This window comes from Thamnophis sirtalis, unplaced genomic scaffold (assembly GCF_051295495.1).
Source record: "Thamnophis sirtalis isolate CommonGarterSnake01/CBP01778 unplaced genomic scaffold, rThaSir2_p1.2 scaffold_6, whole genome shotgun sequence".
Lineage (NCBI taxonomy): Eukaryota > Metazoa > Chordata > Lepidosauria > Squamata > Natricidae > Thamnophis > Thamnophis sirtalis.
Genome location: NW_028261386.1, coordinates 1237225 through 1262453, shown reverse-complemented (window position 1 = coordinate 1262453; position 25229 = coordinate 1237225). Strand labels below are relative to the sequence as shown.

At 45.1% G+C, this 25229-nt stretch overlaps 1 protein-coding gene across 7 annotated transcripts in view; it reads right to left on the bottom strand.

Annotated features, from left to right (window-relative positions):
• The window catches only part of BCAS3 (BCAS3 microtubule associated cell migration factor), a 686211-nt gene that overhangs the window by 577525 nt on the left and 83457 nt on the right, over window positions 1-25229 (bottom strand). For all 7 annotated transcript variants that reach the window (XR_015696858.1, XM_087717092.1, XM_087717090.1 and 4 more), the window contains exons 10-11: window positions 2940-3016; window positions 150-233 (exon numbers count right to left, since the gene is read on the bottom strand). Coding sequence is in view for 6 of the 7 variants with exons in the window: in XM_087717092.1 (XP_087573218.1) it covers window positions 150-233; window positions 2940-3016 (161 nt within the window). In the remaining variant the exon portion in view is untranslated. The remainder of the gene's footprint in view (window positions 1-149; window positions 234-2939; window positions 3017-25229) is intronic.

Sequence of the window (25229 nt, the reverse complement as noted above, 5' to 3'; positions counted from 1 at the left end):
AACAAATTTTTGGGTTTCACTGGGGTTGTAAGTCGAGATCTACCTGTACAACAACCCTGAAATGAAAGTCAGAATAAAAACGACTTTTAAATAAATAAATAAAAGTACATTGTCATGTCGGCCACGGAAATGGCTACTGATAGACTCACTTTGGCTGCGCTGATGACTGTGGCTGTGTAGGACTGAATGTTATCGCCACAAGCTCCGCCCCGGGACTGATGGCAACGAATCAGCTGCAAGAAGGAAGCGTTTGCATTAGGTCAATTCAACCAATCAACAGCAGACCAATCAACAGCAGACCAATCAACAGCAGACCAATCGACAGCGGACTCTTCTGGGCCTGGGATTCTCCTTCCACCTCGTTACAAGCAGTCCTCGACTTACAACAGTTCTTTTAGTGACTGTTCAAAGTTACAACAGCACTGAAGAAAGTGACTTATGGATCCTTTTTCTCACGACTATTGCAGCATCCCCATGGTCACGTGACCAAAAGTTCAGATGCTGGCAACTGGCAGGTACGTATGACGGTTGAGGTGACTCAGGGTCACGTGATCACGTTTAGCGACCTTCTAGCAAGCAAAGTCAACGAGGAAGCCGAATTCACTTAAGAACTGTTTCCTAACTTAAAAGCTGTGGTGAGTCACTTAATACCTGTGGTGAGGATGGTTGTAAAATGGGGCCTAATTCACTTAACAACTGTCTTGCTTTTAGCAATGCAGTTTGCAGCTCAATTGTGGTGGTAAGTCGAGGACTTGGATTATAGCAAGACCAGCTACTCAAGGGTACCTTCAATCCTGCCTCTACAATTAGCATCTTAATAAAATATTATTATATCATCCTCCCTCTTTCATTCTCTCTGTCTTTCATTCTCTCTTTCCTTCTCCTCTCTTTCATTCTCTTTAATTCTCATTCTCTCTCTCTCATTCATTCTCTCTTTCATTCTCTCCTTCATTCTCTCTCTCTCATTCTCTTTCATTCTCTGTCTTTCATTCTCTCTGTCAGCCTCTGCTTCGCTACTTGCTTTCGGCTGCCATTGAAACGGGGAGGGGGAGGCATGGTATTTGGGAGGGGAAGTTTTAAGTACAGGAGTGATTGTAAAAAGGGAGTTTTTTTCTCACCATCTACTGCGCATGCTGCAGATAGTGGATTCACCCGCCAAGACCAACTGTCCGGCATACCAACATGGTGATGCTTTTTGAAGATGGAACCCACATGACACCTGAGGGTTGTGCGGATTGGACTATGGGATGGGGTTACCAGGGGGAGGGAGTTGGGTCACATATTGATATGTATGATTATGCACGCTTTTGCCTCAGATCTTGCTTAGCTTAGCTGCTATCTACTCATAACCAGTAAAGGTACTCTTAATTCTGCAAAAATGGAGTTGAGTGGTTTCTTTCTTGGTTACTGAAGGAGGCTGCCCTGACACTCTCTCTCAGTCATTCTCTTTCATTCTCTCTTTCATTCTCTCTCTCTTTCATTCTTTCTCTCTCATTCTCTCTCATTCATTCTCTTTCATTCTGCCTTTCATTCTCTCTCTCTGTCATTCTCTTTCATTCTCTCTCTCTTTCATTCATCCTCTCTCATTATCTCTCATTCATTCTCTTTTATTCTGTCTTTCATGCTCTCTCTCTCTCTCTGTCATTCTCTTTCATTCTCTCTCTCTTTCATTCTTTCTCTCTCATTATCTCTCATTCATTCTCTTTCATTCTGTCTTTCATTCTCTCTCTCTGTCATTCTCTTTTATTCTCTCTCTCTTTCATTCTTTCTCTCTCATTCTCTCTTTCATTCTTTCATTCTGCCTTTCATTCTCTTTCTCTCTGTCATTCTCTTTCATTCTCTCTCTCTTTCATTCATTCTCTCTCATTATCTTTCATTCATTCTCTTTCATTCTGTCTTTCATTCTCTCTCATTCTCTCTCTGTTTTTCATTCTCTGTTTTTCATTTTCTCTTTCATTCCCACTGAGCCAAGGTGGCGCAGTGGTTAAATGCAGCACTGCAGGCTACTGCTAGATCAGCAGTTCAGCGGTTCAAATCTCACCGGCTCAGGGTTGACTCAGCCTTCCATCCTTCCGAGGTGGGTAAAATGAGGACCCAGATTGTTGGGGGCAATATGCTGACTCTCTGTAAACCGCTTAGAGAGGCCTGAAAGCCCTATGAAGCGGTATATAAGTCTACTGCTATTGCTATTGCTCTCTCTCTCTCTCTCTCTCTCTCTCTCTCTCTCTCTCTCTCTCTCTCTCTCTCTGTGTGTGTGTGTGTGTGTGTGTGTGTGTGTAAGAAAGTCCTGTTTATTGCTGCATTCTTTCCTCCAGCCAGATTGTCCAGAGCAAGGCAGGAGATGGTGCCAGCAAATGAGCCCATACAAGCAAACAGAGGCAGGAAAGCAACTGGAACAAATATTTCTCTCTCTCTTTTATCAATCCAAGCAGCTATTAATAGTTTTGTAGAGTTGTGATTCATGAATTTCTCAAACCTACTTCTGGGAAGTCTTTCCTTCCCATTAGGGGGATGCCGTCCACGTTTTTGGAGGCCCCTGAAGCGCTGGGACTTCAGATTACACCGCCCTGATGTATGGCAAGGAAAGTAAACTACAGTCCTCATAATAAAAACATCAAGAGGATATTTGGAAGTCAACCATCCTTACACATGTTCTTTTTCTACCACATCTGTCTGTGTGTGTGTGTGTGTGCGTGCGTGCGTGTGTGTGTGTGAGAGAGAGAGAGGGAGGAGAGGAAGGGAAGGGAGGGAAGGGAAGGGAGGGAAGCAAAGGGAAGAGAAAAAAGAGGAAAGGGGAGAAGAGCAAAAAAAAAAGGAAAGAAAAGGAAAGGAAAGGAAAGGGAAAAAAAGGAAAGGAAAGGAAAGGAAAGGAAAGGAAAGGAAAGGAAAGGAAAAGGGCCAGATTTAAATCAGTAACAAAATTTGAACGTATTCCTTACCTTGTTTTCCGCATAGGCCAGCCACCGACTTCCTAGAGCTATGGGGTTCATATTGGGCCCTGGACAAGGATAGCAACCTGAGAACAAAATATGCAAAAAAATGACATTATTGGAATGGAGCGAAAGAAGTATTTCTTCTCCACACAAAACCCTTGTCTTGGAATAAAAGAATCCACATGCCTCATCCTCTTATTTAGCACAAGCAACTTTTTTTTGTAGCCCAGGTTGAGATTTTGGATAAATAAATCGAGCAGAAAACAGGACCCTACACAAGGAACTAGTAAGAAAACCAAGTCCCCACCAATCCAGGCAGGGCAAGCTACTGTGCATAGACTGAGAGTTGAGTTTGAGTTTGAGTTTATTGGTTTTGTATGCCGCCCACTCCCGAAGGACTCCGGGCGGCTCACAATAAACAGGGGAGGGAATAAATAAGACAATACAAACAATTTTAAAATCCACAATAGTCAAAATTAAGACGGGGCTGGGTGCTTTAACAGCCCCCAGCCTGCCGGAACAGCCAGGACTTAGTAGCTTTACGGAAGGCCGGGAGGGTAGTAAGGGTCCAGATCTCCATGGGGAGCTCGTTCCAGAGGGCCGGAGCAGCAACAGAGAAGGCTCTCCCCCGGGGGGTTGCCAGCCGGCATTGGCTGGCAGATGGAACCCGGAGAAGGCCAAGCCTGTGCGATCGAATTGGTCTTTGGGAGGTAATTGGCAGGAGGCGGTCTCTCAGGTACCCAGGTCCGATGCCATGTAGGGCTTTATAAGTAACAACTAGCACCTTGAAGCGAGTCCGGAGTCCAATGGGCAGCCAGTGCAGCTCGCGGAGGATAGGTGTAACGTGGGTGTACCTAGGTGAACCCACAATCGCTCGCGCGGCTGCATTCTGGACTAGCTGAAGTCTTCGAACACTTTTCAAGGGCAGCCCCATGTAAAGTGCATTACAGTAGTCCAGTCTTGAGGTCACGAGGGCGTGAGTGACTATTTGAAGTGCCTCCCGGTCCAGATAGGGTTGCAATTGGTGCACCAGGCGAACCTGGGCAAAGACCCCCCTGGTCACAGCCGATAACTGGTGATGTAAAGTCAGCTGTGGATCCAGGAGGACTCCCAAATTGCGAACCCTCTCTGAGGGGCGTATAATTTCACCTCCCAGACTGAGAGATGGAATAATTAGCCAATCTTTGGGAGGGAACATCAATAGCCATTCGGTCTTGTCGGGATTGAGTGCAAGCTTGTTCGTTCCCATCCAGACCCTGACAGCCTCCAGGCACTGGCCCATCACTTCTACTGCTTCACTGAGAGCAAACCCCATTCCCTTCTAGCACTGATGATGTTACGTAGGAAGGTAATGAAATGTCTGCAAGAAAACAACCAAGCTCAGAGAACACGAAGAGCATCACATTTGGTCCTTTCCCAATGGGGAATAATGGGAAAAGGTGTTATGTTGTCCCCCTGATTTCTTTGAACTGGTGAAACCATCTCCAGCTGTATTAGAATTGGGAAGCCTGGAATGAATGTCAACCGATGAATTAATGTGGCCTGATGTATTTTTGGTCTAACATACTCTACAGATATACCCATTTACCCGCTATAGGTAAACTAAAAGAGACACTGTGGCTCAGTGGCTAAGATGCTGAGCTTGTCAATCAGAAAGGTCGGCAACTCAGCAGTTCGAATCCTTAGCACCACGTAACAGAGTGAGCTCCCGTTCCTTGTCCCACCTTCTGCCAACCTAGCAGTTCGAAAGCACGTAAAAAATGCAAGTAGAAAAATAGGGGCCACCTTTGGTGGGAACAGTGTTCCGTGAGCCTTTGGCATTTAGTCATGCCTGCCACATGACCACGGAAACGTCTTCGGGTAACGCTGGCTCTTCGGCTTTGAAACGGAGATGAGCACCGCCCCATAGAGTCGGGAATGACTAGCACACATGTGCAAGGGGAACCTTTACCCTTATAGATAAACTAAATCACTGTGTTTTAAATTATGGTTTGAAAAAAATCTGATACCTCTGGATAGCTGAAGTATTCTGAAGCTAGCATTGGGAGATAGTTAACAATAAATGCTATTCATTCATTCAAATTTATATTTCCATGCAGCTCACTCTCAGTGACTCCAGGCAGCTTACAACAATATCAACCTAATATAAACTAATAATAAAACAAACCTCCACTCCACTCCCCTGGCCCCAGCAAACAAACAAGCCATTTTGATGGGCTCCATCCCACTCTGGGGTCACCAGGCCCATTGGCAAAACCAGGACCTTGTTGAAGTGGGGCTTAATCTTACTTTTGTAGGGATGATGTTCCAGAAGGAGGGAGCTACCACAGAGAAAGGCCTTCTTCTTGGTCCCGCTAGATCAAGGGTGTCAAACATAAGGCTGGATCCGGCCCGTGGGGGCCGTATTGGAAAATGTAAGGCGCCAGTGTGAAGAAGAAACATGCTAGCAGTTTAGGAAGTGGCATCAAGTTGGCCATGCCCACCCAGCAGCCACGCCCACTGAGTGGTGTCAAGCTGACTACGCCCACTCAGTCAGCCCTGTCCAGTGAGTGGTGTCAAGCTAGCCACGCCCACTCAGTCAGCCATGCTCAGTGAGTGGTGGCAAGCTGGCCACGCCCACCATCAGCCATGCTTAATGAGTGGTGTCAAGCTGGCCATGCCGACCCAGTCAGCCACGCCCAATGAGTGGTGTCAAGCTAGCCACGGCCACCCAGTCAGCCACACCCAATGAGTGGTGTCAAGCTAGCCACGCCCACCCAGTCAGCCATGCCCAGTGAGTGGTGTCAAGATGGCCACACCCACCCAGTCAGCCACACACATCCCGGCCCCTCTGAGGTTAACGACAGCCCTGGTAGTCCCTCAATGAAATTGAATTTGATAGCCCTAGATGCGCTAGATGGACCTTCCTTAATTAATTAATTCCCTTCAGCAAGCTATATCTGGGGGAGGGGAGGTGACCGTCTCTGGGAGATAACCAGCATTCTTTCCTTTCTAAGTTATGGAATGAAAGATCAAGGATGCTTTTTGGAACACCTATCTTCCATGACTTTGCGGGAGAGAGTCTTGACAGACCTCTCAATAAGTTTTATTTTATTACCCAAACCAAAGAACATAAGTTGATTCACCTTCTCATAACTAATGTCTCGTCTTTCGCTGGTGGGTTATAAATGGAAAACCCAAAGCTTTTATGATTAATAATCACAAGCTTTTGATCAGGATTTATTTCAGCAGCCATTTAATATCATCATCATCATCATCATCATCATCATTTAACAACCCCATAATCCCTTGCGGGCTGGAGTCTAGGCAACTGAATGGAGCTAGCAGGGTGTTTACTGGCCAGATGCCCTTCCTGTCGCCATTGCAGAGTTTTGTTCAGCAGATATTTTCTCAGTGTGCCCAGAGAGAGAAATATCTGCCTCCACCTATGATCGAACTCATAGCCTCTTGATTGTGTGGCGAGAGCTCCACCTCTAGGCCACTCCGTTCAATACTATGTCCTGGTCAAAATATCCCCAGTCACATGACAGAAATGAATGAGGTTCAGGACCAAGTGCAGATATTTCTGATTACTTGTCCCAAAAGTGCTTTTTCCCCAAGGCAACTGGATTTTCCTGGCCTTCTTTTAAAAATCTTTCGCTTCTCATCCAAGTTGTCTTGCTTAGCAATTAGAACTGAGGAAGCTTCTTGGAGGAGAATCGAGATGTTTTCGAGGGAGAAAACCAAGAAAATCCTGGTTGGGACGACCATGACCTGGATGGTTGAGAACCTCCACAGGCCTTCCTGGTTCCTGACGGTGAGAACAATTAACCAGTGGAACTGCTTTGTCTCTAGAAGCTGTGAATGCTCCAACACTGGAAGTCTTTAAGAAGATGTTGGATAGCCTTTAGTCTGAAACGATATAGGGTTTCCTGCCTAGGCAGGGGGTTGGACTAGATGACCTCTGAGGTCCCTTCCAACTCTGCTGTTGTATTCTATTCTACTCTATTCTATTCTACTCTTCTATTCTATTCTACTCTACTTTTCTTCTATTCCATTCTATTCTGCTCTGCTACGCTGCGCTCCTCTCCATTCTATTCTATATTCTTCATTCCAATACCTATTCTATTCTCCTTAACTTCTTTGGGGTTCACCAAGGGAACTGGCCACAACTGGAGGCACATTCTTCACTCCATAGAGAAGCCCCGAGTTGCACCAGGCCAGACCCCGTGGTAAAAACCCAGACACTCTGCGCCAAGCAGGATTTCCATGGCAGAAACACCAGCAGTTTAATTGCTTTTTAAACTTTATTGATGTGAAATGTGCCCGCTGCCTTTCTCGCCGGCGACATCAAAAAAACTCTTTAACAAAAGAGAAAATTTCAAAATGCCTGCTGCTGCTAACAAAAACATGGAATAGCTAAAAGGCAAAAGAGATTCCTAAGCTAAGAGTAGGGGACCAAGTAAGGAACCTAGAAACTTCAAAGGGGTTACTGATACGTTTGGACGGAACGGCTCCCACCCGAAAGGTTTTTATGGAGTGTTGGGAAGCTAAAAATAAAGAGTCCCGAGGAAGTGACTTTTGATGTCTGGGGGAGATAACCGAAAAGGCTGTGTCTTGCACAACCACTTGTTTCACTTGAGGGTTGAGAGGGCAGAATTAGCAAAGGAAGTTGAAGCAGCACACAGTGTATTCTGGGGTGGAATTAGCCAACCCCACTCAGATCATTGCATTTATTATCAAAACACCACCATTACTTTCTATATAAGTATCATGTTCGAGAGCAACCATCCCAGTTAGAAGGAGGGATCAAACAGGGAATTAGTCTGGACTCCTTACGTAGGCACATGAGGGCAAGGGGAGATTCCTGAGAACAATGTAGTAGCTAGTTCGGATGTGCCCGACATGAGGAGGAGGAGGAAAGAAGAAGAGGAGGAGGAGGAAAGAAGAGGAGGGGGATGACAATGTCTGTAGAGCCCTTTGTGTTTTCTCTGCTTAGTGGTTTTCTTGCAGATGTTTCATTACCAAACTTGGTAACATCATCAGTGCTAGGAGGAGTGGGGTTTGGGGGCAGGAAGAGGAGGAGGAGGAAGAAGAAGAGGAGGAAGAGGAAGAACAGCCTTCACATACTGAAGTCTCACTTGTCCATCACCTTCAATCCTCCAGTCTATAAGCTTCAGCCCTTATCATTGCTCTTCCTAGGCTAAATCAAATAACTGGACATTTGGTATGCTTAATTGTTCCCCCCCACACACACTGGACAGACATTCTGATGCAGCATGAAACGTTCATACGTGTTCATTTAAAATGGGGAGAGGAGAAAACACTCACCGGCTGCAAAAATCCTGAAGTTAGAATTCTCTACTTTGGACAAGCCTATATATCATGATATTGAGTCTACAGTGAGCTGAATATAACATGTGGCCCATCCAACGTAAGTCAATACATACAAGGCTAACTTACATCCCTTCCTTTTTATGTGGCTCTTAAAACGTAGGCCATCCATCATTGCCTTCTTCCACTTAAGATTGGTTTTGGGTTTCTTACACAGTTCCTTTTTGCCCTTTTAATGAAAATGCCTATTTTTCCTTAAAGTTACCTCTCACGTTTGGGCTGAGTGCTAATGAAACATTTTACCTGAATTCTTAACCTAACCTTGTAATCTGGCAGTAACAAAAAAACAAAAAAAATAGATTTATAGAGTCTGCCACATCCTCCCAAGGCAGAAACGGCTCTTCCTTTTTTCTCTTTTTTAACTGCAATGGATAAATGGTGCTTTTGGCAACCGTGTTATCCAGCCACTTTTTGCAAATCGCTTGCTTTTTTTTTTTGCAAATCTATGGATCCAAACGCCTGTTTTGCAAATCTACATCTAATTGTGGCCATGAAATGCTTTAGGGGAGTGAATAGCAATAAAAAACGCTGGCGCATTTGAGACCATTCCAGTATTCCAATCAATGCCAAGGAAAAGTAATTAACACGTTTTATAACCGGGCATTTGCAAAGATGAACAGAGTTGATAAGTCAGGCAGCTTCAGCTCAACTCTCAAATGAGTGTCCCTGGATTGCATCATCCAGCTATTCCGGCCAGTAGTCATAGATGAGGGGAACTCCGAGTTTAGCTTGTACAATCTAGTGATCCAGCGGTTCCAAAATCCATGGGAAATGCATCTCGGATTAATCATTTGTTTTGGAAACTAGAAGAAGCTTTTATGCGAGGAGATGAAGAAGTACAAGGTGCAAGATGCCACGTAGAGGTAGTCCTCGACGCACGACCACAATTGAGCCCAGAATGTTTGTCGCTAAGTGAAAATTTGTAAAGTGACTTGGGCCCCTTTTTAACGACCTTTCTTGCCGCAGCTGCTAAGTGAATCCCTGAAGTTGTGAAGTTTGGTCACGCGGTTGTTAAGTAAATCTGGCTTCCCCCTTGACTTTGCTTGTCAGAAGGTCACAAAAGGGGATCATGTGACCCCCAAGACACTGCAGCCGTCATAAATATGAGTCAGTTGCCAAGCATCCGAATTCTGATCAAGTGACGGTGAGGATGCTGCAATGGTCATCAGTGTGGAAAAGGTCCTAACTCACTTTTTTCAGTGCTGTTGTAACTTTGGTCGCTAAATGAACTGTTGTAAGTCAAGGACTACCTGTGCAGATAATCCTCAACTTACAGCTGTCCGTTTAGTGACCGCTCAAAGTTACAACAGCACTGAAAAAAGTTGAGTTATGACCACTTTTCGCACTTATGGCCATCGCAACATCTTCGTAGTCATACAATCCAAGTCACTTGGCAACCGACTCGTATTTACAACGGTTGCAATGCCCCAGGGTCACGTGATCCCCTTTAGTGACCTTCTGACAAGCAAACTCAAGGGGGAAGCCAGATTCACTTAACAACCGCGTCACTAACTTCACAACTTCAGGGATTCACTTAGCAGCTGTGGCAAGAAAGGTTGTTAAAAAGGGGCACGAGTCACTTTACAAATTTTCACTTAGCGACAAACATTCTGGGCTCGATTGTGGTCGTATGTCGAGGACTATCTCTAAGTGGCATCTTGCACCTTTTACTTCTTCGTCTCCTCACATAAAAGTTTCTTCTAGTTTCCAAAACAAATGATTAATCCGAGATGCATTTCCCATGAATTTTGGAATCACTAGATCATCAACTTTTAAGTTAGTGTGACTAATTTAACAACTGCAGGGATTCGCTTAACAGCTGTGGCAAGAAAGGTCATAAAAAGGGGCTCGACAACTGCCTCGCTTAAGCAAATCTGGGGCTCAGTTGTGGTCGTATGTCGAGGACCACCTGTAACATCAAGGCTCTTTTTTTTCTTTTAAAGTTCCAGAAGCCTCTGGCGTCTTGCTGTTGGCCAAAGCAGCAGGTCAGCAATTAGATGCTTATTAACATGTCAAGTTGTCTTCTGCTGAGCTTAAGACACTCAGCCGTCCATTCTGCCTATTGCACCGGGCAGCATTTCTACAAGGTCTTGGGAAGTGCTTGGTTGAAGTGCTTCTAATTTGGACATCACAGCAATTCAATCTGAAATCAATTTTTCAAGCTGGACAAATGCTCCAGACGATCTACTATCAATGGGAATGGAGGGTGAAGGAACTATATGGCCATCTTCCAATATTTGAGGAGTTGCCACAAAGAAGAGTGGGAGTGGGGGAGTCAACCTATTCTCCAAAGCCCCAGAAGGCAGGACCAGAAGAAACAATGGATGGAAACTAATGAAGAAGAAAAGCAACCTGGAATAAAAGAGAAACTTCCTAACAGTGAGGACAATTAACCAGTGGAACAGCTTGCCACCAGAAGTTGCGGCTGCCTCATCACTGGAGGTTTTCAAGAAGAGACTGGACAGCTACCTATCTGAAATGGTACAGGGTCACCTGCTTGTGCAGGAGGTTGGACTAGAAGACCTCCAAGGTCCCTTCCGGCTCTATTTGGATTAATTGATTGAGTAAAGGAAGACAAATGAAAAACCAAAAAGAGACATGGGAAGACAAAGTAATACATGGCCAGTACATTAAAAAAAAGTAACAACCAAAGCAGATAACAATTTCTGAGACCTGAGCAGTATATGGATGGTTTGTCTCTCAGGCAACTAAGGACAAATTTCCTAACAATGAGAACAATTAATCAGAGGAACGACTTGCCTCCAGAAGTCGTGGGTGCTCCAACACTGGAGGTTTTTAAGAAGAGATTTGGCAACCCATTGCCTGAAATGATATAGGGCAGGGGTCAGCAACCAGCAGCTCTGGGGCCACATGTGGCTCATTCATCCCTCTGCTGCGGCTCCCTGTCACCAATCGGCTGCACAATTGATAGGGCTTTCAGTTAGGACAGTGTTTCTCAACCTTGGCCACTTGAAGATGTCGGGACTTCAACTCCCAGAATTCCCCAGCCAGCATTTGCAGCATTTTCTGGGAGTTGAAGTCCGGACATCTTCAAGTTGCCAAGGTTGAGAAACACTGAGTTAGGATAAGTAGAGGAAAAAGGATGCCGCGCTAGAAGACTCTATGGTGGGGTAACCAGACTTCCGGTGGGCAAAGGAAAAAGGATGCTGCGCTAGGAGGAGACTCTATGGTGGGGGGATCCAGAATTGAACCGGGGGGAGGGGGGACTTCCGGTTAGGACCTTTGTGGCTCTTTGAGTGTTTAAGGTTGCCAACCCCTGACATAGGGTCTTTTGCTTGAGCAGAGGGCTGGACTAGAAGATCTCCAAGGTCCCTTCCAACTCTGCTACTCTGTTAAGAGAGGTCTTCGGGGATTTTTGGCCTGCGCAACAGATGCCGTGCCTTGTAGCGTGTTTCAGATTCCCACCAAAATGACAAATCGCCCAAACTGCTACGGTTTACAGAACCTCAGGCGCCGAACGGCACTAGGGCCCACAGAAGTGGCTCGCAAACATACGATGAGATCAAAGATGTTTTTCTCTTCCCATAAAAATCCCTCCCAGGGCTGGATAACCCAGCCAAAATGGTCACAGATCAAGACCGACAGAGGTGTGGGATGGGGAAAGCGTAAATAAAGGATCAGAGGGAACGGTACAGCACTGTTTATGGGCCCACAGACTGATAAACAAACTGCGGAGGACTTTTGACTAATATTTTGTTTATTCCTCCAAAACAACACAGACACACACACGCATCCAAAAAAAAAAAAATACATTAAAAGATGTTTATAAAGAGCATAAAGTAACCAAGTTCTGCCATTGTGTTTACAGAGTCCCCTTTGAGATGAAAAGCCTTGCAGAGATGTCATCATTCACCCACCCGGCCCATCGCATCTTCTATTGTTCTGAAGCGTCTTCCTGTTAAGACCCACCCTTGAACCCCTTCCCAAGGATTCCTAACAAAAACCCGGCTGACTCCTAGTGCCGTCTGGCAAGAGATGTGATGGGAAACGGGTATTTATGCTGCATGCAGCCGACCCCCTTCCGACAGCTCTTCAGCAGCTGCGTCACTCGCGACCTCAAACTTAGAATAGTTGGAAGGGACTTTAGAGGTCTTCTAGTCCAGTGTTTCTCAACCTTGGCAACTTGAAGATGTCTGGACTTCAAGTCCCAGAATTCCCCAGCCAGCATTCGCTGGCTGGGGAATTCTGGGACTTGAAGTCCAGACATCTTCAAGTTGCCAAGGTTGAGAAACACTGCTCTAGTCCAACCTCCTGCTTGGGCAGGAAACCCTGTACCATTTCAGACAAATGGTTGTCCAGTGTTGGAGCATTCACAACTTCTGGAGGAAAGTTGTTCCACTGATCTCATTGTTAAGAAATTCCTCCATAGTCCTAGGTTGCTCCTCTCCTTGATTAGTTTCCACCCATTGCTTCTTGTTCTATCTCAGGTGCCTTGGAGAATAGCTTGACTCCCTCTTCTTTGGGGAAACCCCTCAAGTACTGAAAGACTGCTATCATGTCCCCCTTAGTCCTTCTTTTCTCTAGACTGGCCATATCCAAATCCTGCAGCCATTCTTCATATGCTTTGGACTCCAGGCCTTTAATCATCCTAGTTGTTCTTCTCTGCACTCTTTCTAGATGTAATATAATACATATATTATAGTAATAATAATAATAATACCGTTTCCCTGAAAATAAGCCCTTCCTGGATAATAAGCCCAATCGGGCTTTTGAGTGCATGCACTAAAATAAGCCCTTCCCCCCCAAAAAATAAATAGCAGTTAGCAGTTAGACTTATATACCGCTTCATAGGGCTTTCAGCCCTCTCTAAGCGGTTTACAGAGTCAGCATATCGCCCCCAACAACAATCCGGGTCCTCATTTTACCCACCTCGGAAGGATGGAAGGCTGAGTCAACCTTGAGCCGGTGAGATTTGAACAGCCGAACTGCAGAACTGCAGTCAGCTGAAGTAGCCTGCAGTGCTGCATTTAACCCCTGCACCACCTCGGTTCATTTAAGCCTCCCCGAAAATATTGCAACACAACAGCAGCCCTGAGGTGACCACGCTTGCCTCCTCCTGCACCTCAAAAATAATAAAGCCCTCCCCGAAAATAAGGCCAGGTGCTTATTTTGGGGGTCAAAAGACGGTACATATTATTATATATTTGGGACAGAAGCAGAGATCGTCTCCATCCAAAGGAGAGCTTCCTTCTCTCCCTTCTGATCCTTCCTAGCCGCTTCCCTCCCTATAGAGATAGTCCTCGGGATGTGACCACGACACAATCCAACATTTCCACTGCTAAGCTAATCAAAGTAATTGTCCCAAAGATGTTTTGGCCAAAGGCAACCGGACTTTGTTTTTTCTTGAAGACGTTTCGCTTCTCATTGCATTATATATAACCGTTGCAACTTCCTGATATCAGGCAATCACCATCTGTCACCTTCCCAGCTGACTTCTAACAAGCAATGGGGAAGTCAGATTTACTTAACGACCACATGGTTCTCTTAACGACAGCAATGATTTGGAAGCACTGGAACCTGTCATGGTTCCAAACAGCACCCAAAATTAAATCAGAGTCCAAGGCAAAGTATTGCTCAAAGTTCCAATTGATGAAGAGAGCCATGTTGGCACATCTGGGGAAACCCAAATCTGAAAGCTTCCCAGTTTTCCCCACCCAGTTGAAAGTTCAAGATCTTGCCCCCACACCCACAAGCCCATCCCATGGTCCAATCTCCCACTGCCATGCTGGCAGCTTCCACCCATCCAGTTCCGGTCAGGTGCAGAGGTGCAAAGACAAAAGATGGCCTTGGCTTTCTAGAAAGAAAGTTGTTATGGCTACCTATCATCTAACTCCGTACAATCCTCCCTCCCATTTTCCCACAATAGAAGAAGGCATAGTAGAATAATAGAAAGTGTGGCAGTTCAAAGATCCAAGAGAAATAATGCTACAGGCCTGACACAACCATGGTTAAAAAAGATCACAAAACTGGGCCTGACTTAACAACCACCCTGCTGAAAGAACAGAAATTCTGAAACTCTCCGCTGTCGTTGTAAGTTGAGGACCATCTATAAACCAAAAGAATGAACTGACCCAATGGTGGTCAGAGCCAGCTGGTAAGAACCCTGAGCCTCCCCATCAAGGAGCCAAGCAAGGCTGACATAATTTATGGCAGGTCCTGATGAGAATCTGGTCTGTGTTTTGTCAGCCTAAAACTCCCGGGGGCCTAGCTGAGAAGTCAGGGAAATAGACAGAATTCCTCCTCTGATGACCAACCAATTAGTCACTCCCAATTGGAAAATAGGAAGGTTACTCAGACAATTCCCACGCTTGCCCTCTCCAGATGCCAGTTTTTCCAAGTGAAGGATTTTCCCAATTTCCCCCAGGAAAAAAAAATGCTGAGAAACAGCTGGACTAGGACTACCTGATCTGGAATGAAAACATCTGGACCATCACAATGCTAAGAAATGGCCGACAGCTCATTGGGTAAATTGTCTATGGAGATTCTCAGTCATCCAGGTCATGGTTGTCCCAAAGGAGCTGAAGAAGCTTCTTGGATGAGAAGCAAAACGTCTTCAAAGAAAAAATCCAGTTGGCTCTTGAAAAAAATGCACCTTTGGGATAAGTGTGGAGCTTTGTACAATGCAGTCCTTTCAGCAGTTCCAAGAAGGATCCACACCCATTTGCACCACTCAGGTGACCCTGGGAAATAAACCTCCAGGTGGCCTCAACGATTCTCTAAAAGGATGCAAATGACCAGCTGTAAATCCTTCCCTTCACCACCACCACCCAGTCAGAGCTGAAGAAGCTTCCTTGGAGGAGAAGCAAAACACCTTCAAAGAAATACCAGAAAGTCAAGCTGCCTTTGGGACAACCACAACCTGGATGACTGAGAATCTCCATAGACCCTGTGGGGATGCTGCATTGGATGTAAGTGTGAGGACTTGTTGTAAGTCAAGGACTATCTGTATTGCTGATTTCTGGAGCCCAGAGAAGCTGGCAGGCCTATATCACACCGGACAAGTTTCCGCTGTTGTAGGAACCCTGTTAGACCCAAAGATGTTTTTTTTTAAAAAAGGCAACTGGGTTCTTAATTTTTTGGGGGAAAATATTTCACTTCTCATCCAAGGAGCTTCCTCAGTTTTAGATGGGAAGCAAAACATTTTCAGGGGAAAAAAAACTTTTGGAAAGCATCTTTGGGACAACGATGACCTGGATAATTGAGCACACACACACACACACACCCCAAAAGCTGGAATTAAGATTGCTGGCAGAAATATCAACAACCTCAGATATGCAGAGGGTACCATTCTAATGGCAGAAAGCGAAGAGGAGCTAAAGAGCCTCTTGATGCGGGTGATGGAGGAGAGTGCAAAAGTTGGCTTGAAACTCAACATTCAGAAAACCAAGACCATGGCACCCGGCTCTCTCAACTCCTGGCAAATAGATGGGGAGGAAATGGAGGTAGTGACCAATTTTATTTTCCTGGGCTCCAAGATCACCACAGATGGGGAACTGCAGGCAAGAAATCAAAAGATTCTTGTTCCTGGGGAGGAAAGAGATGGCAAAGCTAGACAGCCTACTAAAAAGCAGAGACATCACTCTGCCAACAAAGTGTGTATAGTGAAGGCTGTGGTTTTCCCAGTTGCAATGGATGGCTGTGAAGGTTGGATCATAAGGAAGGCTGAGTGCCAAAGAATGGGGGCCTTTGATCTCTGGTGCTGGAGAAGAAGACTCCTGCATTGAGTCCCTTGGACTGCAAGGCCATCCAACCGGTCAGTCCTAGAGGAGGTCCACCCTGACTGCTCTTTAGAAGGCCAGATCCTGAAGGGGAAACTCAAAGGCTTTGGCCGCCTAATGAGAAGGGAGGACTCCCTGGAGAAGAGCCTCATGCTGGGAAAGATGGAGGGCAAAAGAAGAAGAAGGGGATGACAGAGATGGAGGTGGCTGGAGGGAGACACCGAATCAGTCGGCGTGAGCTTAAATGGATGGTAGATGACAGGAAGGCCTGGATTGTCCATGGCGTCGCGATGGGTTGGACATAACTTTGCAACTAACAACAACAACATAGACATGCTCGAAACAAATGTAGTGTTGGAAGCAAGCACATCCAACCAGCATCCCACCCTCTGTGACAAAGCCAGTGGAAACTTCAAAACGAAACAGGGCAAATGAAGTTGAAAGTGCTTTCCTAACCAAAGACAGCCGTCCTGGGAGGGGACACAACCAGCCAGCCATGCCAACCCAGCCAAATCTTAGCACTCAAACCGATCCTGTCCCTGTTCCACTTTTTCATTTCGAGCAAGCTGAAGGAGTCGGACTTCCTCGGGAGCTTCCAGATGATTTTTTCTTCTTCTTCTGCCCTGCCCTAATTGTGGAGTTTTAGAGCACGTCCAAGAGACGAGGTTTTCCATTCATAATTCTCTTTCATTACTCTAATCATCTTCTATCCCATTTTTCCCCCTCCCACAGGAAGGAAAATTATATCAGGCAAGAAAAAAAAAATGGAACCCGTGATTTGTTAAGATTACAAGCCCTCCATCCAGCAATACTGCTTCACGGCAATTCTCCAGAAAATACTATCTACAGCAGGGGAGTCAAACTCAATTTCACTGAAGGCCGCATCAGGGTTGCGTATGACCTCAGTGTATATATGGGGGGGGGCAGGGTCAGGGTGGGTGTGGCCTGTTTGACGTCACTCATCAAGGCTCCATTTTTGGCCACCATGGCCTCCTGCAGCCCTTTGCCAGCGAATATGGAACTTAGGGAGATCGAGCACGGGCCACCTGGGCTCCTTTTTCGCTGGCAGAAGGCTGCAGGAGGCTGTCGCAGCTGAAAACAGAGCCAAGACGGCTCGCGTGTAAAACAGGGCAAAATTCACCTGAAAATGTCTCACTTAGCCACAGAATTTTGGGCTCAATTGTGGTCGTAAGCAGAGGTGGTATTCTGTCAGTTGGGACCGCTTTGCCCGAACCAAGAGCAGAAATTGTGGTTGGCCCCGCCCACCCATCCCAGCTCTATGGAATCCCAGTTAGGCACTTTTTTTAGCCAAAGCGCATGCGCGGACATGTGCACGCTCACATTTGCAAACCAGTGGGGAAGGTAAGTGAATACCACCCCTGGTCGTAAGTCGAGGACTAACATGTACTGGGGGGGGGGTCGACATGCAGTTGTCCACCTCGATAGGGGGTCCAAGCTAAATCCCACAAGCAGAGGGAGTGGGGGGAGGGGGAAATTGGCACCAGCTCTGCATAAATAAGTAATGGGCCTATACAATTCAACCTATGGAGAGCAGAATCATCATTTTTAATATAGCCCAGAGTAAGCGCACTGCCTAAATTCTTCAAGAAAAATAGCCACTTCAGGGACTCGGCTCCATCCCATCAATAGAAACTTGGTGCCAGATAATGGCTTTAGTCATTGTCTTCCTCCCCGGAGACCAAGAGAAAAAACATCAAGGGAGGTTGACAAGATTTGGAGAAAGGGAGCCATCGCTCGTGATTATTGGACGCAAAGTTGCTGTCATATCACAACACTTAGCTGCTTGTCCACTTTCAAAGAAAGGGGCCATTTTCCTTCCATTATTTTCTGCCGAGTAAACACATTTGGGGGAGACGTCGTCAGGAGGAAGGATAATACAATACAATAATACAATAGCAAAGTTGGAAGGGACCTTGGAGGTCTTCTAGTCCAACCCCACACACCCCAGTATATAGGAAACCTATACCGTTTCAAACAGATGACTATCCAACATCTTCTTGAAGACTCCCAGTGTTGGGGCATTCACAACTTCTGGAGGCAACTTCTGTTCCACTGATTAATTGTTCTCACTGTCAGAAAATTTATCCTTAGTTCTAAGTTGCTTCTCTCCTTGATTAGTTTCCACCCATTGCTTCTTGTTCTACCCTCAGGTGCCTTGGAAAATAGCTTGACTCCCTCTTCTTTGTGGCAGCCCCTGAGATATTGGAAGACTGCTATCATGTCTCCCCTAGTCCTTCTTTTCATTAAACTAGACATACCCAGTTCCTGCAACCGTTCTTCCTATGTTTTAGTCTCCAGTCCCCTAATCCTCTTTGTTGCTCTTCTCTGCACTCTTTCTAGAATCTCAACATCTTTTCTACATCGTGGTGACCAAAACTGAATGATGCCCTCATGGCGAGGAATAGGGACAAGCCTTTTTCTGAATTGTCTGCTTTGGGTCCCATCCCTTTACCGCACAAGAAGACAGTTTTGCAAAAGGATAAAGGAAAAGTTGCATTCTGTTTCTACCTCTTGCTCAGTTTAACCGTACAGGCAAGTCCTTGACTTACAACAGTTCATTTAGGGACTGTTCAAAGCTACAACGGCACTCTGAATCGCCACTCTTTTTTTCCAACCATTGATCAAATAAGTTCCATGTTTAATCACATTCTGTATCTTCTTTCCTTTTGATTTTCAATCCATTTCTGCACAATCTAAAGGTAAAGGTTTCCCTTGCATGTATGTGCTAGTCGTTCCTGACTCTAGGGGGCGGTGCTCATCTCCGTTTCAAAGCCAAAGAGCCAGCGCTGTCCGAAGACGTCTCCCTGGTCATGTGGCCGGCATGACTCAATGCCGAAGGCGCACGGAATCCTGTTACCTTCCCACCAAAGGTGGTCCCTATTTTTCTACTTGCATTTCTTATGTGCTTTCCAACTGGGACATGTAACGAGAGCTCGCTCCGTTAAGCAGCACTAGGGATTCGAACGGCTGAACTGCCAACCTTTCTGATTGACAAGCTGAGCGTCTTAGCCATTGAGCCACCGCACCCCATTCTGCACAATCTAGTATCCCCTTCATTATCTCTTCCTCTTGCGGTGTTTCTTCATTTTTCCAATATTGTACGAAAATAATCCTAGCTGCTGTTAGGATATGTAATATTAAATACATACTTTTCTTATCATGTTTTTCTGATATTATCTCTAATAAAAACGGTTCAGGTTTAAAATCTACGTGTTTCCCTATTATCTTTCTAGCCATCTGTGTAAAAATTTTGCCCATTTTTTTTTTGCTTTAACGCAAGTTCACCTCATATGATTGCTCCTTGAACAACTGCCTTACTTAGCAACAGACAGTCAGGTCCCAATTGTGGCCATAAGTTGAGGACTACCTGTACAACTGCCAAACCAAGAGGAAGCACTCTACATATAGTCCTCTACTTAACAACCATTTAAAGTTACAAGGCAATGAAAAAAGTGACTTGTGATCCTTTTTTTCACATAACCGTGGTAGCATCTCCATGGTCACATGATCAAAACTCAACTGATTGACAACTGGCTCATATTTATAACAGTTGCAATGTCCCGGGGGTCACATGATCCTCTTCTGCAACCTTCTGACAAGCGAAGTCAATGGAGAAGCCAGATTCACATAGTGACTATGTCACTAACTTAACAACTGCAGTGATTCACTTAACTGCTGGGACAATAAAAGTTGTAAAACAGGGAAAAACTCACTTAACAACCATCTCGCTTAGCAACAGAAATAGTGGGCTCAATCATGGCCATATGTCGAGGTACTAATGAGGTACTAATACTAATAAGGTACTAATACCACTCTATAAAGTCTTAGTAAGATCACACCTAGAAAAACTGCATCCAGTTTTGGTCACCACACCATAAAAAAGATGTGGAGACTCTAGAAAGAGTGCAGAGAAGAGCAACCAAGATGATGAGGGAACTGGAGGCTAAAACATATGAAGAACAGTTGCAGAAACTGGGCATGGCTGGTCTAGCGAAGAGAAGGACCAGGGGAGACAGGAGAGCAGCCTTCCAATATTTGAGGGGCTGCCACAGAGAAGAGGGGGGTCCAGCTATTCTCCAAAGCACCTGAAGTCCAGAGAAGGAACAATGGATGGAAACTGAAGAGATTCAACCTAGAAATAAGAAGAAATTTCAACAGTGAGAACAATCAACCCATGGAACAGAAGTTGCCTTCAGAAGTTGTGGGAACTTCATCACTGGAGGATTTCAACAAGAGACTGGACTGCCGTCTGTCAGATATGGTGTAAGATCTCCTGCTTAGGCAGGGGGTTGGACTAGATGACCTACAAGGTCCCTTCCAACTCTGTTAATCTGTTGTATCGACTACCTGTATTCAATGCGCCGCATCTTGGTGAAACAAGCATTCAGGGGCTTGGCCAAAGGCAAGAAGAAAAAAATGGTGAGGTCATCTCTCTTATCAATATATGTCAAGATTACCACTCAAGTCCAAAGGACGCATTAAAGCGCATTAAATAACTGTGCTAGCTGTGCAAAAAAAACAACCCGTGAGGTGAAGGAAGAATTATTTGGAAATGCAGTCAGCAAGTTAAAAGAACGGAAACTCCTGGTGGCTTCACTGCATTATCACAACCCATCCAAATAACTCAATAAATAAATCAAGATATAATACGACAATCAATGCAAGTATATTTCACAAAGCCACCACAGATCTACCGTAAAGCGCTCCTTCAATTACATTTATTTATTTTTTAAAAAGCCCTTTGCCGTTTTTGCTTTCAATAATGGAAGCATACAATATAGTACGTAAATATACCCCCACAAGCAAATAGGCTCCAGTAAATATCGGCTCGGCTAATGCAGAAGACCTGGCATTTTAATGAAGGTTTCATCTGAAAGGTTGAGATTTTCAAAGGCAAATCTGTGGCACACCGATTCGAAAAATAACATTCATTTGGTGTTAGGGCCTATCGGTCACATTCGCTTGAACAGATCGACCAGTTTCTCATTTTAAAAAAATAATAAGTCAACAACAAACAGAAAAGACGCTTCCAGTATTATAATTGTTGTGGTGGTGGTTCAGTTGTTAAGTTGTGTCGGACTTTTCGCAACCCCCATGGACCGTAGCACACCAGCCCCCGTTTGATACAGGTAGTCTTCAGCTTATGACCACAACTGAGCCCAAAATGTATGTTGTTAAGTGAGAGATTTGTTAAGTGAGCCTTGTCCCAATTTAATGGCTTTTCTCACCTCATTTGTTAAGTCAATCTCTGTAGTTGTTAAATTAGTAACACGGTTGTGAAGTGAATCGGATTTCCCCCTTGACTTGGCTTGTCAGGAGGTTTCAACCATCATAAATGCGGATCAGTTGTTCAAGCATCCAAATGTAAATCATGTGGCCGTGGGGATGCTGCAACGGTGATAAATGTGAAAAACTGTCCTAAGTAACTTTGCCGTTGTAAACTTCAAAATGCCACAAAGCAAACTGTTGTAAGTCAAGGATTACCTGTGGCACAAAGGATCATAAAGTGGGGCAAGACTCACTTAAGGACTGTCTTGCTTACAGCAAAGGAAATTTGGGGCTCCATTGTGAATCATAAGTCCAGGACTAGCTGTCATGACAAACCACCAAGTGCCTTCGAAAGCCTGCTTTTCAGTCCCTTTGCAATCAGCGGACAGGATCAATATAATACAATAACAGAGTGGGAAGGGACCTTGGAGGTCTTCTAGTCCGACCCGCTGCCTAGGCAGGAAACCCTATACTGTTCCAGACAAATGGTTATCCAACATCTTCTTAAGGACTTCCAGTGTTGGTGCATGCACAACTTCTGGAAGCAACTTCTGTTCCATTGGTTAATTATTCTCACTGTCAGGAAATTTCTCCTTGTTTCTAGGTTGCTTCTCTCCTTGATTAGTTTCCACCCATTGCTTCTTGTTTTACCCTAAGGTGCCTTGGAGAATAGTTTGACTATCTCTTCTTTAGGGCAGCCCCTGAGATATTGGAAGACTGCTATCATGTCTCCCCTAGTCCTTCTTTTCATTAAACTAGAAATACCCATCCTTCGATGACATTTCATGTCCAGCTACGGAGAGAAACTGACACCTATTGGTAACTTTCAGATTATCCCAAACGGATTCCTGTGATTTTTTTCCCCCCTCCTCCTCTTTGAAAGCAAGCTGCTTCCAGTTTTACAGCGAGCGCACGGAAATGTTGCAACCCAGAGACTAAGTCAATCCAAGGCATGTCTTCTCTCGCCGCCCACCCCCTACACACCCCCACCAAACCTTCCACCCCACCACAGTAAATTCTGAGCATACTTAGCTGCAGCTTTCCTTTTAAGGTCAAAACCTTAAGCTTGGGATCCCAGCATCTTTTAGTGCAGTGGGAGCCTATCAGTAAACAAACATACATCAAGGCCAGCCGAGCTGGACCTTTTCAAGAAGGTTAGAAGGAGATGCGACCGAACATCTGGGGCAAAAGGCAGATATATATATATATATATATTTGCTGCTTCTTTGAAGACAGTTGGCATTTGGGGGGACTTTTGGCCTCTGAACTGGGCTACTCACTCTCTTCCTACGGAAGTCGAAAAGAGCATGTGAAAGTTGACAGCCCCATTTCTTGTTTATAAATGGATAGCCTACTCTCCCACTCGGCCTGCAAGTCTTCCCTAGCAGAAATAAAATAGGAATTTCAGATAGTTTTGATAGCAATAGCACTTAGGCTTAACATACCACTTCACAGTGCTTTACAGTCCTCTCTAAGCGGTTTTTACAGCGTCAGCCTCTTTCCCCCAAAAAAATCTGGGTCCTCATTTTACCCACCTTGGAAGGATGAGTCAACCTTGAGTCGGTCAGAATCAAAGTCCTGACAGTGGGCAGAGTTTGCTAACAATCGCAATAGCACTTAGACTTATATACCATTTCACAGTGCTTTACAGTCCTCTTTAAGTGGTTTACAGAGTCAGCTTGTTGTCCCCAACAATCTGGGTCCTCCTTTTACCCACCTCGGAAGGATGCAAGTCTGAGTCAACCTTGAGCCTGGTGAGATTCGAACTGCCAAAGTGCAGGCAGCCGCCAGTCAACAGAAGCAGCCCTGCAGTACTGCACTCTAACCACTGCGCCACCACAGCTCTACACCTACACCCAAGGTGTAGCTAGGGTTGCTCTTCTAGAACAGTGTTTCCCAATCTTGGCGAATTGAAGGTGAGTGGACTTCAAGTCCCAGAATTCTCAGCAATGAGGAATTCTGGGAGTTGAAGTCCATATAGCTGGAAATGGTCGGAGTTAGGAAACCCTGTTCTAGAGAAAAAAATTGAAGGCCCGCTTTATCTAAGGCTATCCTTTCCACGGGCAACAATTCCAAATTATTGATGACTGAGTAGGGGGCGGAAGGACAGACCCTTCAAAGTATCTTCCAAGCACTTATTTTGCTTCCATGTGTAGAAAATCACCTCAAAGGACATTTTTCTGGGGGCAAACCAGGAAATTGGTGCAGACACTGAGCACCAATCTCTGGGCATGTGCTCAACGATATTTTGTGCTTTTAATATTTAGCTTCCTAGAACCCGCATTTTGGATACAACAGACATCAACATTCTCCCCCCTCCAAAAAAAAGTTCATCTCTCAAGCCGGAATTCCATCATAGAGAATGGTGAGATCATATTGATTAGAAATGTAATATCCAGTGATTTCAAAAATAGGGGAGAAAATACCCCATCAACCTTTGGTGCACCTATATTCTGGGAAAATACTGTACAGGTAGTCCTCAGCATACGACTACAATTAGACTTAGATTTAGAATAACTTCTTTGTCACTTTAAATGTAAACTAATCGGTATGCATTAAAGTGAAATTTTGTTGCACACAGCTCTCAAAGAGTCACCACCTCCAATATACACTACATAAACATGACAAATACACACACACACAAACATTGTTGTATTCGGGTCTTTTCCCGTGAAGATTGAGATTGTCTTGGCAACGTTTCGGCGAGGTCTTATTCGCCATCTCCAGGCTGGTGTTTTTGGCTTAAAGCGTGGCCGGAGCTGCCGTCTTTCTATAAATCTTGGTGGGAGTGTGTGGAGTGCTGGCTTTGTTTCAGTAAGTGGATTGATTGGATGTGTGGCTGTATCATGATTGGTAGATTGGTGCTGATTGGTGCTGGCTGTGTGTCTATTGTTGTTTCGTGTTGTAACGGCCTGGGTGGTGGGTGGGGCTCGTTTCTGGACTAGGGCTGGTTTCCAGATGTCTGGGAGGCGGGAGGTAGCGTCATGTTTATTCATGTTGTGGGGGTGTTTCTCTATTTCGATGGCTTTCATAATTATTCTCTTCTTGAAGTGTTTTGTTTTGGAGATTAATTTGGTTCCTTCAAAATCAATTTCATGTCCTGTAGCTTTAAGGTGCTGGAAAAGGGAGGAAGTTTTTTCTTTTTTTTTTCTGACTGCGTTCTTGTGTTCTGCGATGCGTGCATTTATTCTCCTATTAACCCTAACTCTATGTATGTTGCAGGGCAGATTTTGCATGATATTTCGTAGACTCCTTGGTTTTCTAGTTGGATCTTGTCTTTGGGGTTTCTTAAGATGTTGGCTATTTTTTGGTCAGTGTTGAAGGCTGTCTTGATATTGTGCTTGTGGAGAATGTTGCTGATTTTATCTGTGGTGCCTTTAATGTAAGGGAGGAGGGTGATGCCGTTGTCCTGTTCTGCGTCTCAGTTCTTGGGGGGAGTCTCCAAGTTTGGTTGAAATTGCTGGAGGCGTTCCAGAGCTATGCTCGAACGTACACACACAGCCATTTACATAGATATAGATATAAATAAAAATACGCATACATCCACATACTTATGACACAGAGAACTGAACCCAAAAGTTCCGTTGCCAAGCAGGGCAGTTGTTAAGTGAGTCACACCCCATTTTACGACTTTGTGCCGCAACAGTGAAACAAACCACTCTGGTTGTTAAGTGAATCATGCAGTCGTTAAGGAAACCTGGCATCCCCTTTCGCTCCTGGCAAGGAGTTTTCTAGGAAGGTTTCATATGACACTCCCAGGACTCTGAGATGCGACATCCATCGTGAATACATGCTGGTTGCCAAGGGTCCAAACTTTGATTACATGACCGTGGTTATCTCAAGGTTACCTTGGGACTAGAATTCTTCCTCTCCTGGCTTCTAGCCTGGTGCCTTA